Source organism: Sminthopsis crassicaudata, chromosome 3 (genome assembly GCF_048593235.1).
Source record: "Sminthopsis crassicaudata isolate SCR6 chromosome 3, ASM4859323v1, whole genome shotgun sequence".
Lineage (NCBI taxonomy): Eukaryota > Metazoa > Chordata > Mammalia > Dasyuromorphia > Dasyuridae > Sminthopsis > Sminthopsis crassicaudata.
The window spans coordinates 336182050-336200175 of record NC_133619.1 but is presented as its reverse complement, the minus strand read 5'-3'; the positions used below and the strand labels follow the sequence as shown (position 1 = coordinate 336200175).

Genomic DNA, 18126 nt, shown 5'->3' with positions numbered 1-18126 from the left:
TACATTTTACATGTGTTACAATATAACCTAGATACAATATATGTGTGTAAATACCATTTTCTTGTTGCACATTAAGTATTAGATTCCAAAGGTATAAGTAACCTGGGTAGATAGACAGTAGTACTAACTATTTACATTCATTTCCCAGTGTTCCTTCTCTGGGTGTAGTTGTTTCTAACCATCATTGATCAACTGGAAGTGAGTTGGATCTTCTTTATATTGAAGATATCCACTTCCATCAGAATATATCTTCATACAGCATTGAAGTGTACAGCAATCTTCTGGTTCTGCTAATTTCACTCAACATCAGTTCATGCAAGTCTCCTCCAAGCCTCTCTGTATTCCTCCTGCTGGTCATTTCTTACAGAGCAATAATATTCTATAACCTTCATATACCATAATTTACCCAACCATTCTCCAATTGATGGACATCCATTCATCTTCCAGTTTCTAGCTACAACAAAAAGAGCTGCCACAAACATTTTGGCACATACAGGTCCCTTTCCGCTCTTTAGTATTTCTTTGGGATATAAGCCCAATAACAGCAATGCTGGGTCAAAGGGCCTTAATTATTTCTTAATTCATCTTCTGCTGCTGTTGCCACTGTACCATTCTGGTATCAACTCTTTCCCATTTCATCTTTTGCTCTGGCTATTACACATCTAAAATAAGAAGAGTGGTTTTCTCCCCCCCCTAGAATTCATTTATAAGGAAAAAATATGAAAGTTAAGAAACAATATACTTGTGTAATTCATATACACTAAGTTACCAGTTTAGTTAGTTCTATCTCAGAAATATCTTCTATATCAGTCAGCTCTTCTTAATCTTCATTACTATAACCATGATATGAGTAGAAACCGTGTAGGTGTCCTTAGATATTCTCAGATATAATAGATCTGGCTGATGTTATTGAAAATACAAATAAAACAAATCAGTGTAGTTATATGCTGGGTGATTCTAAATTTCCTAAGTTATTTAGCTACAGCTCCCTAGGACTGGCTTGATCTATCATTACATATGAAATATTTTGATCTTTTGTGTCTTTGAGAATAGGAGAGAGGTATCTCCTTCTAGAGAATTGACTTTGGAACTTAGTAGAACATGATAAATAGAACCCTTTCACTTGTATTTTTGGTTCATTTGAAACTGATCAGGAAACCTCTTGAAGACAGAGCAAGTCCTTGGTCCACATTACTATATTGAATTAGCTGACCAGACATTTTTTTCCTGCTGTTGTTTGTCTTTCATTTTCAAAGAGAACTATGGCATCAGGGATGTAAAGGTAAGACAGGAAAATACAAAATAGTCGCAGTATTCTTAACACCTTAAAAATGTATTCAATCCAACATAAAACCCCCAAATTCACAGAAAGATGCATCTACTTTCAAATTGGATTGAACACTATCCTGTGAGTGTGTTTTGTACTTTTCTGCCTCCTTAGATGATGTAGCATTTCATTTGGAGTCTAAAAGTAAGGTAGGAATTCAGGGAGTAGAAAAAGAAGGGTGGAAAGCATTTCAAGAATTGAGAATAGCTGTAAGGCTTGGCTTGTACAGGGTCATGAATGCTGAGCAAATTAATTTCAAGTTTAATATGCAGTAATGAAATATTTTATTCAGAAGAGTAATGGACCACATCTGTGCATAAGAAAGATTTTCCTAGCATCAGTATAAAAGAGCAGTTAGAATGTAGGAAAACCTGAAAGGAAGTTATGGCATCAGTCAATCACCAGCTTTTACTAATTTTTTTTCCCCCCCTGAGGCTGGGGTTAAGTGACTTGCCCAGGGTCACACAGCTAGGACTTGTTAAGTGTCAGAGATCAGATTTGAACTCGGGTACTCCTGAATTCAGGGCTGGTGCTCTATCCACTGCGCCACCTAGCTGCCCCAATCACCAGCTTTTAAGCACCTTACTATGTATTACCTGTTAAAGGCTAAAGAGACAAAGACAAGAATGAATTCATATTCACTTTTTCTAAGGAGCATTTGTTTCACTGAGGTGGTGATATGTTCATGATATATATATATATGATAAAGTTCATGCAGGTGGTGATAAGGGGTTGTGCCATAAATGAAACATTTGAAATAGGGAGAAGAGGAGTGACTAAAGAGATATTGCTGAGCTGGAACTGATAGGACCTGGTAACTGATTAGATAGGAGAGGGGCTAGAGATAGAAATATCAAAGATAAATTGGAAGTTACAAATATAGAAATGTTGACGAGTCATTGATGAGTCAGACAGCAATAGTGAAGTCAGATTGTTTTATCTTATTTAGGTTACTCTGTTATTTTTATTACATTAATGGGTCTGGCTCAATTGTGAACAATTAACATTTTTTCTAATTGCCTAGATCTAGGTTCATTTCTACAAAGAATGTTTTATTCTTTTGTGTGCCTTGATAAGTGTACTCACAAATATTTTATAATACTGTACTTATTTTTAAAATGGTGTCTCTGTATGTGTGTGTGTGTGTGTGTGTATATATCTATATATTTTTTCCAGTTACATGTAAAATAATTTTTTTTTAAATTGTTTTTAAAATTTTAGGTTCCAGATTCTCTCCCAAACTTCTTTTTCTCTCTCTCCATTAAGAAAGCATATGTAAAATTATACCAGACATTTTCATAAAAGTCATGTTGAGGTACAGCTAGGTGATACAGTGGATATAGCACCAGCCCTGAAGTCAGGAGGACCTGAGTTCAAATCTGGCCTTAGATTTGTAATACTTCCTGATTGTGTGACACTGGGCAAGTCACTTAACCCAATTGCCTCAGTTAAAAAAAAAGTCATCTTGCCAAAAACAAACAAACAAACAAAAAAACCAGATCTCTTATCTCCCTCCTCCCCCCACCCATGGGGGGAAAAACACTTTAAGAAAAATAATTTTTTTTTTTTTTTAAGTATGCTTCATTCTGTATTCAGACACAATCAGATCCTTATGATGAAAATGCTATCCATATCCAGAGATCTGGGATTGTTGTATTGCTGAGAATAGCAAAGTCATTCAGAGCTGATCATCACACAACATTGCTATTAGTTTGTATGTAGTACATTTCATTTTGCATGAGCTCATGGAGGACTTTCCACCTCTTTCTGAGAGCATCCTACTTATCATTTCTTATAGAACAATAGTATTCCATCATCATCACATACCAGTTTATTCAACCATTCCCCAGCTGATAGGCATCCCCTCAATTTCCGATTCTTTGCTCTGACAAAAGAGCTGCTTATACATATTTTTGTACATATAGGTCTTTCCCCTTTTTAAAAATTTCTTTATAGCTCTTTGGGCATAGTTCTTATCTTTTGATTATTTATCAATTGGGTAATGGCTTTTATTTTTCTTAAGTTTGACTCAATTCCTCTATACATTTGGAAAAAGAGACCTTTATCAGAGAAACTTCCTTTAAAATTCTCTTCATAATTATTGTTGCTAACTGTATTCCTCCTTCCCCATTTATTCTGTTCTCCCTCTTCTTCCACCTTGTCCATCTTCCACTCCTTCTGACTACTCCCTCCCCAATATATCCTCTCTTCTATCATCCTTCCCTCTTCTCATATCCCTTTCCCTTCCTGCTTTCCTGCAAGGTAAGAAAAATTTCTATACCCATATTGAATCACACAGAGACTTTAAAATTCTTTCTTTATATCTTTAAATCCAGATTTGTCTCTTACTTCTCCCCCCACCCATTAAAAAAGTCAAGAAAAACAAAACCCATTACAAATATGTATAATCCTATAAAACAAATTTCTGCATTAGTCATGTGTCCTCTGGTTCTAGATTAAGAAAACTATCAGCATAATTGATCTTATTAATAACAAAATCAATAGAAATTATAATTATTTCAATAGATATTGAAAGAGCTTTTGACAAAACACAGTACCTATTCCTTGTAAAAACTAGAGAGAATAGGAACAAAGACAGCTTTCCTTCAAATGAAAAGTAGTATCTATCTAAAACAAATATTATGTGCAATGGAGATAAACTGAAAGTCTAACCAGTAAAATTAGGGGTGTGTAAAGCAAAGATGACTATTAAATCCACTATTATTATTGTAAATGTTAGCTAAAGCAATAAGGGAAGAAAAAGAAATTGAAGGAATTACAGAAGTCAGTGAGGAAACAAAATGTTCACTCTTTACGGATGAAACAGTGATATACTTAGAGAATTCACTTTAAAAACTAGTTGAAATAATTAACAACTTTAGCAAAGTTTCATGATATAAAACAAACCCACATAAATCAGCATTGCTGTACCTGAGAATCAAAGCTCACTATCAAGAAATAAAAAGAGGAATTCCATTGATAATGTAAAATACTTGGGAATCTTTACATGAATATAATTACAAAACACTTTTCACATAAATAAAATCCAGTCTAAACAAAAAATATCACTTGCTTGTGGGTAGGCCAAGCCAGTATAATACATGACAGTTCCTAATTTATTAATTTACTTATCCAGTGCCATAAAGAACTAGAAAAAAATTAACATTCATCTGGAAGAATAAAAGATCAAGAATATCAAGGGAATTGATGGGGAGGAAAAAAGCAAAAGAAAATAGCCTAGCAGTACCAAATCACAAACTGTCTTATAAAGCTGTAATCATTAAAACTATCTCATATTGGCTAAGAAATAGAGTGATAGATCAGTGGAATAGATTAGGTACACAAGACATAGCTGTAAATGACTAGAATAACCTACTACTTAATAAATCCAAAGACCCTAGAACTCAACTATTTGACAAAAACTGTTAAGAAAACAAGAAAATAGCATTGTATCAACTGGGTATAAACTAACATCTTATACCATGTACCAAGATGAAATCAAAATGGGTACATGATTTAGACATTTTCAAACAAAATTATCAAAGCTGTCTATAGTCATGTAAAATGTTCTAACTCACTGCTGATTAGAGAAATGCAGATTAAAACAACTTTGAGGCATTATATCAAGCCTATCAGATTACTTAATATGATAGAAAAGGAAAATGACAACAGTTAGAAGTGATATGGGAAAATTGGAACACTAAGTGGCGTGAACTGATCCCACCATTCTGGAGAGCAGTCTGGAACTATGCCCAAAAGGACAACCAAACTACATACTTTTGGATTCAACAATATCATTAGTAGTTCTGTATCCCAGAGAAATCATATAAAAAGGAAAAAGGACCTACCCGCACAAAAATATTTATAGAAGTTCTTTTTGTAGTGACAAAAAAAAAATTGAAAATTTAGGGAAATGTCTATCAATTGAAGTATGATTGAACAAAGTGTAGTTTATGAATATAATGGAATATTATTGTACAATAAGAAAAATGGGCAGGCAGATTTATGTGAACTGACACAAAGTGAAATAAGCAGAACCAGGAAAACATTGTATACAATAACAATAACAACTTTGTGTAATGATCAATTATGAACAACTGAGTTTTTTTCAGCAGTATAATGATCCAAGACAACTGCAAGATTCACGATGGAAAATGTTATCCACAACCAGAGAAAGAATTGATGAATGTAGATCAAAGCACATTATTTTTAACTTTGTAAATTTTTCCCCCTTGTGGTCTGTTTCTTTCACAACATCAATATTATGGAAATATGTTTTACATGATTGCATATACATATATACATACATAGGTCATATATATATATATATCAAATTGCTTACCGTTTTAGGAAGAGGGGAGAGACGGAGAAAAATTTGAAACTCAAAATTTTATAAAAACAAATGTCAAAAATTGATTTTACAAAGAATTGGAAAAAATTACTCTTAAAAAGAGTAGTAAATTATATATATATATATATATATATATATATATATATATATATATATATATATATATATATATGTAACACACACACACACACACACACACACACAAATGCTTCATAATGTCAGTGTCATAGCACCTGTGAGGACAGTATATTGAAAGGTGCTTGGCATCTTGAATCTTCATGAAAGGATAAACCCCACCGAGTATTTTACTTTTGCCAAATAGCTCTGCTGTATTCATCTCTGATGTTTTCTTCTGTGATGTGATAGTTTCTGGTTACTTATAATCGCTTGATCAGCAGAGTACTTGATATGAGTCAGTGTGGCTTAATAAATTATCTCATGGACAGCAGACTGTAACAAACCCAGATTAGAAACATAGTAACTGCAACAGTATAAGGAAAGTCAAATTCCAAAATGCCAAAGACATTTAGTTCAAGGGTCAAATTAAGTCATATGATAAAAAAGATTCAGTTGGATGCAGGCTGCATCCTCCTACTGAAGGGAATTCTGACAACATTGTGCCCAACCCTGAAGTGTTGTTACCAAGCATAAAAGTTTGTAAACTGAATTGTGAACCATTTTTTTTTTTTTGGAACTAAAGTGGAAATAAATGGAATGCTCACAAGTGCCAGATCATTTATTTAAGCTAAGCCCATATAAATTATTTGCTAGCCCCTTTAGCCTTAGTGAGTCATGAATACTATTTAGTAATGAATTCCATTAGGAATAATTATCCTATAAGACTATTTGGATTCATAGTTCTTTCATCAAAAATATGACAGTTCTTTTTGTGATGCTGTGATTCCAATAGTGACAGGTATCAGCAGTATTCCTGGGACCAGAACTTTGACATTCTATCCGAGACCAGTACTCTTTATATTATACCAATAAGTTTACTTTCAACATATATTCTCCAGTCTCTTGATTCTAGGTCATCTAGACTTTGATTTTACAATTTTAACAAATACTTATTACATGTTTACATTATGTTAGGTGCTAATAGAGATGCAGAAGTAAGATATAGTCTCCACTCTTAAAGAAATTATAAATAGAAAAGATAAGACACATAGACAATTTACCATCACACATGATTATATAAATCCTGAGTGCATTTAAAATATAGATTATTTGAAAGGATTCTTTAGTATGAAAGATCATTTCTAATTGGGGAATTGGGGAAGGCTTTAGGTTGGATCCTATAATCATATATTTAGATGTAGAAGCAAACTTAAGAGGTTGTGTAGTCCAGCCTTAGCATTTTGTAGCTAAGGGAATAGCAAGGAGGGGACTTATCTAAGGTCTCATGGGTTATTTAGAAGCAATTTGAATCCAGGACTCCTGAAAAGAACTTAAAGGGCATAAGTAGGTATAAAAGAATAGAAGATATAGGGATAGTGGAAAACCTTTGGAAAAGAGACTATAGCTCAATTATGAAAATAAATAATAAACAGCAACAAGGTTGAAGGCTGCTAAAGTTGTGATTTGTCATTATGGTTCAGATCAGTAATTTTTCTCTCTTTTCTTTTTTGGACTTGTTACGGTAGTAAGGTGACAATTCTATGTGTTACCAACATAAGAAAAACAATGACAAAAATCATATCTAGTGAATTTTGAACTTATGCTAAGTGCAGAGAAGAATGCTCCTCAGGTTTTCATAGGGAGGTTTTAATGGCACAATATTAGAATTAAATAGGTGCAATCTGGAAAAGAATGGATGAAACCAGAAAGAAAATATATATTGTGACCATTTTGGAAAGATCTAATGTGGAATGAGGACAACAGAATCAATTAATAAGCACTTATTAAGAGCCTATTATGTATTACTGTGACAAAAAGACAAAAGGAAGTCACAATGTAATGGGGAAATAATATGCAAAAAAATTTATACAAAGACTATATGTAAGATAAAAATGAAATAACAGAAGAAAGGAATGCATTGAAAGTAAGAGGGGTTGGGAAAGGAATCCTGTAAGATAGGATTTTACTTGGAACTTCAAAGAGGCTAAGAAGCCATTTTTTGTTGGTAAAGGAATTTGAAATTAGTTCTGCATAAGACATATCTCCCCTATGAAAGCTTAAGGAAGAGACCATGAATTTCATCTAGGTCTAATTCTTAGTTATACTTGCTCTTAGAGGCCTGTGCTCAATCAATTTAGTCAACAAGCACCACTGTGTGTCATGTATGGTGATAGGTACTGGAGATACAAGTACAAAGAACAAAGAATGAAATAATCCCTACTTTCATTCTAGTGGTGGAGGAGACAAGGATAGATATTTGTACGTGCAGCATATATTTTACAAATATATACAACGTAGTTGTGGAGGTAGGATTGCCAAGATTTGTAAATTGACTGATTGTATGGAGTTTAGGAGTTAAAGACAATGCTAAGATTATGAACCTGGGACCTGAAAAAATGGTGGTACCTTCAACAGAAATACAAAATTGGGAGAGGGAAAAGCTGAACTCTAGATGTGTTGAGTTTCAGAAGTTGTTAATCATTGTTTTTAAACAAAATTTTTTCATGCAATGAAAATATACCTTCTTTCCTTCCTATTCCTGCCTTCCCTTCCCCCCTCCCCCACGTTTGAGAAAGAAAAATAAAAGTCCTTTTACAGATAGGCTTAGTTAAATAACATAAATTCCCATTTTGGCCATGTCCAAAAAAAAAAAAAGCCTGAATTTGTACTTCAAAACAGTTAGCAAGTTTTGTTTCATCTACCATGAGCCCTCCACCATCAAGGTTGTTCAGTTAATTGATTAGCATTCCTAAGTTTTTCAACATTACTTGTCTTTAGGGTGTTAATTGCTATTGTATAAATTGTCCCAGGATATCATTTAAAATTGTCTAACAGATACCGGGTGATGCTGGATAAACATTCAAGGGAGAGACTAAGAGTGCATGTGATTTATTGTTAAGATAACTAGTAATTTATACAGTGTTTTAAGATTTACAAAGTGCTTTACAATTATTTATCCTCCCAATAGCCTTTTACAGATGAGAAAATCGAAGTGAAGTCCAGGGTTAGGTAGCACCCAAAGTTGGACTAGATCTCAGACCTTCCCCACTCCAGTTCTGATGATACATGGCACCACCTAGCCACCAGAGTGATAGATCTAAGGTGATAGTTAAACCCGTAGGAGCTGCTGAGTATAGCAGTGTAATATTCCTCTAAAATATAATATTCTCTTGTTGGGGTTTCCTTAGGATCTCTGGCGACAGCCTTCCCTTCAGTTCAGTAATCACAAGTGCAGCCAGGGATTAAAGTCCAAATCCTTTATTGTCTTTTTCAAACTCTTATATCCTTTCCTGGGGCTCGATTAGCTTTTTTAGAGGCCTATCCCTCTCCTTGGTTCCGAGAGTTTAAGCTCCTGCCGCCAGTCCTTTGTCTTCTCTGCTTCTGCCAGCTTCTTGAAGTCCTCCTGAATGTGTCTTGGTTTTTGTGGGGGAGGCAGGACTGCCTCCTGGTCTTCCCTAGTTCTCCTTCTGGCTGAGCTTGTCCTCTCTCATCATAGATGTGAATCTTGTGGAACTATAGTACTAAGTACATGTACTGAATTAGAGAACAGTAAAACATCATGCTCAATAACCATTGTTTCTTTCAATTCCACTGACTTAGTACCTTGTTTCAAGTTCTGGCCCATAACAGAGAGAGGAGAAAAGAGAGCCTAGGACAGAACCTTGAGAAACACCCACCATGCCCATGATGAGGGAGCGAGGTGTAGATTATGTATGATTCTAAGAAGAAGCAGTTAGGGAAATCTCCCAGTATTTTCAAGTACATTTGACTAGAGCTTGAAGTGAAATTCATAGGGAAATTAGGTTAAAAAATTGAAAGGAAGAATTCATATTATAATGCAGTTGTGAATGTATTAGTGATGTCTGAAAGAGAGGGTCACTAATGAGAAGCAAGTAAAAAGACTTCATGGAAGCAGTGGTATTTCAGTTGAATTTTAAAGGACTGGTAGTAATTTAGCAGTAAAAAGGAGGAAGGGACACTCCAGGCACAGAGAATTGCCTGAACAAAGCATAAAAGCAAAGAGTACTTTTCTCCCTCATAATACATCATGACCTCTAAAATAACAGCCCAACTGATTCTTACTTTTCACTAACAGAGGGGAAATGGTGTGTGTATATGTGTGTGTGTGTGTGTGTAACAGAGGGGAAATGGTGTGTGTATATGTGTGTGTGTGTGTGTGTGTATATATATATATATATATATATATATATATATATATATATATATATATATATATATATACACACTTAAAAAGAATATGACATGTAATCTGTAACCAGCATTTATTTTTGAAACATAAAGCTGACCCTCTCTGTCAGCCCTCTCTTAGGCAGCAGTTTTGGAATGGTTATAATACATTAACTGCAAACAGAACATCATTGATAATTAAGTTGATTTTATTGGGAAAAGAATATAAAAAATAAAGTCTTTAATTTCAGCAAGAATTATTAACTCTTATTTCTATATTATTTTATATTTTTTCAAAGTACTTTTGTCACAGTAGTACTCTGAAATTGGTAGTGCCATTATTTTTCCTCCCATAGAGATCTTTGTGATCAACCTAGATTTGGTATGATCTTTTTAGATTCATTTTGACTAGGCTTGGTACAGTGTGGCCTAAAACTGTGATTTAGGACAGAATAACTTGAAGAAGGTTCTTTTAAAAAACCAACCAACCAACTACAACATCTTTTTACCGTTGCTTTTTTGTCTTTAATTTTGAATCGTTATCCAGAAGAATTCTACCAATTCACAGCTTCACAAGCTATGTCTGTGTGTGCCTGTTTTCCATAACCCTTTCAACATTTGCCATTTTTAACTTTTGTCACCTTTGCCAGTTTGAGTATGAGGTGAAAATTCAGAGTTGTTTTAACTTAAATATTTCTTATTATGATTTGTAGCTTTTTATATGAATGTTTATAGCTTACATTTCTTCTTTTAAAAATCATTTGGCAAAAAAATGTACTGTTGGCAGAGCTATGGATTGATTCAGCTGTTCTGGAAAGCAATTTAGAATAAGAAAGATTAAAATGCTAATTTCTTTTGACTCCAGAGACTTCACTGTTAGGCATATTCTTTAAGGAGGTCATTGATAAAAATCATATACACTAATATATTTATGGCAGTACTTCTTATAGTGGTAAAGGACTGGAAAGAAAATAGATGCATATTGATTGGGGAAATGGATAAACCAGTTGTGGCACATAAATATAATGGTATGTTATTGTTGTAAAAACAGTGAATTTGCTGAATATGGAGAAGGATTAAAGGCTTAGAAACTGATGCAAAATGAAGCAAACAACCAGGATGACTTTAAAAATGGATTGTTGTCCTTCATTCTCAAAGAGAGCCATGACATCAGGAAGATGATGATATGATATGCAAATGAATTGGATTTAAATGAGGCAGGGCTGTGTGAAGTCATTAACCTTATGCTTTCTTACTGAGCCATCTGGGTTCAGTGACAAAATATTCATCAGGGTGACTGGAAATGGCCTGGATGTAATGAGAGACCTTGGCCTTTTTAAGCTAAGGCCTTTCTTAGCCCTCAGTTTGTCTGAAGCAGGTGGTTTGCAGATTAAACAATAATAACAATGTATTTATGTAACCCTTTAAAAATTGCAGAATACTTTACAAATATTGCTTTTTTTATCCTCATAAAAGCTCTGTGGTCTAAGTGAGAGATAGCCAAATGACCATTCTTTTATTAAAATGCTGGCATTATTAATATAAAAATGGAAATGAAAAGAATATTAACAACAAAACATTTGAAACTTCTCTTTGTCTGTGGAAAATTCTAGATGTGTTGATTAGTTTTGTGGAATTGTTTTTCTACCTCTATTTTTATTCTTTGTTAAAGGGTGTGTGGCTTACTGGGAGATAGAAAGGTTTGTTGTTCATTTATTTCAGTTGTGTCAAACTCTAGTAGGTTACCTTAATTTTTGGGGAGGAGGGGGCAAAGGTAGTGGTATACCACCTCCTTTTCTTGCTCATTTTATAGATGAAGGGTTAAACAGAATTAAATGACATGTCCAGGGTCGCCCAGCTAATAAGAGTCTGAGGCTAGATTTGAACTCGGGAAAATGAGGAGTCTTTTAAAGTCCAACCTGGCACTCTATATTCACTGAATCACTCACCTACGCCTTTTAGGAAATATAAGTGACCTGAAAGCAAAAATTTTTAAAGGAACATAAAAACTGCTTGTTTATATCCCTTGATCAAGTTATCTATTGGGAAATGACTCATGCTTGTGTGAATTCCTTATGAAATTTGAATTTCAGATATTTGTCATTGACATTTATGCAAAAATTTTTCTCCAAATAATTTTTTTTTCTTCCAATTCTGGTTGAATTGATTTGATTATGCAAAAGCTTTTCAATTTTATATAATTGAAATGATTTACTATCTTTTGTAGGTAACAATTCTTCTCTTAGGCATAGTATTGAAGAAACTGACTTTCTTTTATTCTTTTAGGTTTTTATTTTAATGGTATGACTTTTTATATTTACTTACTGTACAGGAAAATTTTGGGATATTTCTAATTTCCTCAATTTGAATGGGTAATCAGGACACTTAAAGAAGAAAATAGAGGAGGAGGTGTTAAATTCCAGATCATTTGGTAGACACAGTAGTCAGTTATTGAATCCAATGACATTTTTTGGCATATACATAGAGGGAAACTATATCTCTGTCTTGTCTAATGGTGATCTTCTCCAGTGCCATTTACAGAGTATAAGATGATGAATCACTTCTTTTAAATGTAGCTTTTTTATCTTTCATTTTAAGATGATCGACCTGTACGGGTTTATGCTGATGGCATATTTGACTTATTTCACTCTGGTCATGCCCGGGCCCTGATGCAAGCAAAGAATCTATTCCCTAACACATACCTTATAGTGGGAGGTAAGATTTTTTTCACTTTTGTTCAGAAAGAGATGGTAAGTATCTCTTCTTTCTTTCTAATACTGAAATACACAGTAGGAGTAACTACAATCAAGAGAATAGAACTTTGCTTATAGAACCAAGATACTGCATAATTCCTTCATTTACTTTTAGACTGAGTTACTTGAGTCACTGAGCATTATTGATTTATTTTGTTTACAGTTTTGTATGTAGGACCACTTGAGGGTACTAAAAACTAATCCAGCTGTATATATAGGTATTTGTCACCTGAATTATAAAGAGATAGCTTAAGTCTATGCCAGTGCATAGAGCTAAAGTAAACTAAACTATTCATTCCTAGATCTTTATTTTATCCACTCTAGGAAAAAGTTCTTATTACAGGAGCAACCTGCTAGTAGCTGCTGGGGATCTAATTCTGACCAGCAGAATAGTCCTCAACAGTTCTTAACACATAAAGTCCTTAGAATTAGAGGAATGTGCATCTGTGGTTGGGAAAATACATATTCAATCACTTTGCTTTTGGGGCTTAGCTATATCTAGAAAATTGTTCAGCATGTGGATATGTGGATTTTCTGGAGGGGAAAGAATACAAGCTGAGGGTTGAGCAAGTAATAGTGATTTTTGTCTCAATAACTTAATGGTTCCCATTGACTCAGTTTGCAGTGATGAACTGACACATAATTTCAAGGGCTTCACAGTGATGAATGAAAATGAACGCTATGATGCAGTTCAACACTGTCGTTATGTGGATGAAGTGGTGAGAAATGCTCCTTGGACATTAACACCTGAATTCTTGGCAGAGCATCAGGTATGAGACTCTGTGTGTGTATGTGTGTCTCCATTCTTGAGTCTGTCTCCCAAGAGGCACTCTCAAGAGAGTGGTTCCTGGGCTTATCCCTCCCCTCCTATAGAAGAGCATATAGAATGTTTATATGAGTATCCTGTTTCAGGATCTAGTATCTGGGAACCAAATTTTGGAGTAAAAGTTTGATGAAAGTAGTGCTTTCTCTTAATTTAGGAAATGAGCATTGTAAATTCTTTGTCCTGTCTTGATTTTCATATAAAATGAAAAATGCCATTATTTCTGGAAAAGATGGGTGTAAAAAGTGAGGAAACTTAATAGAACAGAACGAAGGGCTTTGAACATGTTTAATTAAGGCATGTATCTTCACCAAATGTGACCTTTGGCAAGTCTCATTGGCCTCTTGGAGCTCCAGACTAAAAGCTGGTCTTCTTAGGTAGAGGAGTTTTCCTTGCTGGAAATTCCTTACATTAATGAAATCACGAGTTTAATTAAGGAAAAAAATTGTCTCTCTCTATATATAAAGACTGTAGAAAGCTACTTAAGTGAAGAAATGAAGAATAGTTATGGCTGAGATACTGTGAAACAGGATTTAGGAAGGTGTAGGGATAGGGAAAATTTGTTGGAGGCCCTTGGAAACAGATAAAATCATCTGCTTCTTCTATACTTTAAATGAGTAAAGGAAAAACTAGTATGTGAGATGATTTTTTTAGTAGTTTAACTTGAGTAGATCCTAGGTAAAATTAGGAAGTTGTTCTGTAGTGTTCTCTCATGTCATCTATCAAACACCCTCTTCACTTTTTTTTTCTTGTAACATTGGTCAGCTTATACTGGTTCTCATTCTTGCTCTTACCTAGTTATCAATAAATTATTACTTAACTTATTGCTTGCCCCATCCTTTTTTTTCTCAGGCAACTGAGACTCAGGAAACATTCTCTTGGATTTTTCTTGATGATTCTGTTTAACTGAGATGTTTTACTCTGTAAAAAGCTTCTTCAAATTTGGAGAATGTGGCCAATAACCTGTGGCAGCCACTAATCCCACACCTTTTCCCCCTTTCCTCTTTAAAAGAGAGTAAATAAAGAAAAATTTGCTTTGCTACCCCTAAAAGATTGCTGTTCTATATCATCCCTTATCATTGCAAATAAAAATTATCATCCAGTAAGATCAATTCTGTTAATGAAAAAAATTACAAATGAAGATATCTTAGCTATACCAGATCTAAAACTATATTACAAAGTAGTGGGCTTTAAAACTATTTGGTACTGCCTAAGAAATAGAGTAGTTGATCAGTGGTTCACAAGACACAAGTCAATGACTATAGTAATCTCTAGTGTTTGATAAATCCAAAGACTCTAGCTTCTGGGATAAGAACTCACTATTTGACAGAAATTGCTGGGAAAATTGGAAAATAGTATAGCAGAAACTAGGCATTGATCAACATTCGACATCTTATACCAAAATAAAGTTGAAAGGGGTTCATGATTTAGAAAAAAGAGTGATATAAGCAAATTAGGAGAGTAAGGGATAGTCAACATCTTAGATCTTTTGAGAAGGAAGGAATACATGGGCAAAGAAGAACTAGGGAACATTGTAAAATGCAAAATGGATAATTTTAATCACATTAAATTAAAAAGGTTTTGAACATACACCCAGAGAAGGAACACTGGGAATTGAGTGTAAACTGTTTGCACCATTGTCTTTTTTTTTTTTTTTTTTTCCCTGAGGCTAGGGTTAAGTGACTTGCCCAGGGTCACACAGCTAGGAAGTGTTAAGTCTGAGATCACATTTGAACTCAGGTCCTCCTGAATTCAGGGCTGGTGCTCTATCCACTGCGTCACCTAGCTGCCCCCACCATTGTCTTTCTGCCCAGGTTACTTTTACCTTCTGAATCCAATTCTTACCGTGCAACAAAAAACTCGGTTTTACACATATATATTGTCTCTAGAATATACTGTAACACATGTAACATGTATGGGATTGCCTGTCATGGAGGGGAGGGGGTAAAGGGAGGGAGGGGAAAATTCAGAAAAGAAGTGAGTACAAGGGATAATGCTGTAAAAAAATTACCCATGCATATGTAATGTCAAAAAATTATAATTATAAAATTAATTAAAAAAAAAAAAAGGTTTTGTACAAATAAAACCAGTACAGCCACAATTAGAAGGGAAGCAGGAAGCTGGAGAAAAAATTTTTACATTCAATGTTTATGATAAAGGCATCATTTCTAAAATATATAGAGAATTGACTCAAATTTGTAAGAATACAAGTCATTCTCCAATTGACAAATGGTCAAAGGATATGAACAGTTTTCAGATGAAGAAATTAAAGTTATATCTAGTCATATGAAAAAATGTTTTAAATCATTATTGATTAGAGAAATGCAAATTAAGACAACTCTGATATATCACTTTACACCTCATAGGTTGGTTAAGATGACAGAAAAAAATAATGGTAAATGTTAGAGGGAATATGGGAAAACTGAGACACTAATATATTGTTGGTGGAGTTGTAAACTGATCCAGCTAGTCTGGAGAGCAATTTGAAACTATGCCCAAAGGACTATAAAACTATGCATACCTTTTGATCTAGCAGTGTCTCTACTGGGCCTGTATCCCAAAGAGATCATAAAAGAGGGGAAAGGATCCATGTATACAAAAATGTATGTGGCAGCCCTCTTTGTAGAGGCAAGGAACTGGAAACTGAATGGATGCCCATCAGTTGGGGAATGGCTGAATAAATTATGGTATATGAATGTAATGGAATATTAATGTCCTATGAGAAATGATCAATGGGATGATTTCAAAAAGGCCTTGAAAGACATATATGAATTAATATTAAGTGAAGTGAGTAGAACCAAGAGAACATTGTTTACAGCAACAAGATTTTGGGATGATCAACTGTGATGGACTTGGTTCTTTTCAACAATGAGATGAGTCAGGCCAATTCCAATAGATGTGTAATGGAGAGAGCCATCCGCATCCAGAAACAGGATTGTGGGTTCTGAATGTCGATCACAAGCTAGTGTTTTTACCTTTTTTGTTTTTTGCTTGCTTTTTTTTTTTTTCCCCCTTTTTGATCTGCTTTTTCTTGTGAAGCATGATAAGTATGGAAACATGTTTAGAAGAATTTCACACATTTAACCTCTATTGGATTACTTGCTATGGGGGAGGGGAGAAGGGAAAGTGAGGGAGAAAAATTTAGAACACAGAGTTTTTCAAAGGTTAATGTTAATTGCAAAAACTTTTGTTCCAATTTTTCCCCAAGAAAATAAAATTTTTTTTAAAAAGGTTAATGTTGAAAACTATTTTTGCATGTTATTTTGAAAAATAAAAAACTTATTATATAAAATATAACATTAGTTACAAAACAAGATGAATTCTGGAATCAAAAAGCCTTTTTTTTTTTTTTTTTTTTTTTAAATTTGGTTTTTGGAACTCAGCTATAACTCCTTAATATTAGCAGTAAAATAGTTTTCAGTTACAGTTTCATCTTATTTCATTAAATGATGAAAAAAGAAGCAATCAATTAAAGACAATTTTTTTTTTTAAACTAATTCTGCATTGACAAAGGCCTTACTTAGTCAGTCCTTTAAGGGATTGAAAAAAGAAGAGTTTTCTCATCTTCCTTCATAGGATCAATTTGCTACTTATGAGATTTACTACAAGACTCACAGGCCAAACTCCATTCCTTAAGCAAAATCATGATGGCAATTTTCCTTCCTCTTTCCTTTCTCCTCCCTCATTCTCTTCCCCCTCCTCTCCCCTTTTTCCCTCCTTTCTTCACTTCCTCCCTTCCTCCTTCCCTTACTCTCTCCTTTCTTTTCTCTTCCCTTCCTTTCCTCCCTCCCTTCCTCTCATTTTTTCAAATGCACATAAAGAGAATTTTCAGTATTCATTTTTATAAGATTTTGTGTTCTTGATTTTTCTCCCTTAACTTCTCCCTCCCATGACAGTAAGCTATCTGATATAGGTTAAGCATGTACAATCATGGTGTAACAGCTTTAAAAATAGGTTTCCATAGTGTTTCAAGCTGTTGAAGCCAATAAACCTCACTTTTGCTGCTATTCTCTGATGAGGTTATTGGACTGTTGGTTGTGTAGTTTGTGAATGAATTAGGAAATTTATGAGTGTGACCATTGCCTTATGAGGTTATTGGAATATTAGAAAATTTATGACTGTGACAGAGAGGTTAGATCCTATCTTCTGGTTAGTATCCTTTCCTAGGAAGATTTGCTGTATATTTTCAGATGGTAATTTTCCTGGGTTTGAAATACTTTCCTATTTTCAGATTGATTTTGTAGCTCATGATGACATCCCATATTCTTCTGCTGGGAGTGATGATGTTTACAAACACATCAAAGAAGCAGGTGAGTCAGTGATCAATTCTTAAATTGTGGGACTCAATAGTAACTAGAGAGGGTTTAACAGAGGAAGAAATTAATTCCAAGACCATATCTTGTCTTTGGTAATATTTAAGGTCTGAGGTAAAGCTGAGATAGTCCTGCCTTTTCGTATGGTGGTTCTCAGCACCTTCTGCCCTTGCCTTCCTTTTGACAGCTAATTTAATTTTTAAAAATCTTGTTTATGTATATTGAGTTGCCCAAATTTCTAAGTCTGAAGATTT

The 18126-nt window shown here is 34.2% G+C and overlaps 1 protein-coding gene across 5 annotated transcripts in view; it reads left to right on the top strand.

The window, feature by feature from the left end:
• Positions 1-18126, top strand: part of PCYT1A (phosphate cytidylyltransferase 1A, choline) — a 61885-nt gene that overhangs the window by 36808 nt on the left and 6951 nt on the right. For all 5 annotated transcript variants that reach the window (XM_074301539.1, XM_074301541.1, XM_074301540.1 and 2 more), the window contains 3 exons: positions 12582-12698; positions 13355-13506; positions 17791-17869. In XM_074301539.1, coding sequence (XP_074157640.1) covers positions 12582-12698; positions 13355-13506; positions 17791-17869 — 348 coding nt within the window. The remainder of the gene's footprint in view (positions 1-12581; positions 12699-13354; positions 13507-17790; positions 17870-18126) is intronic.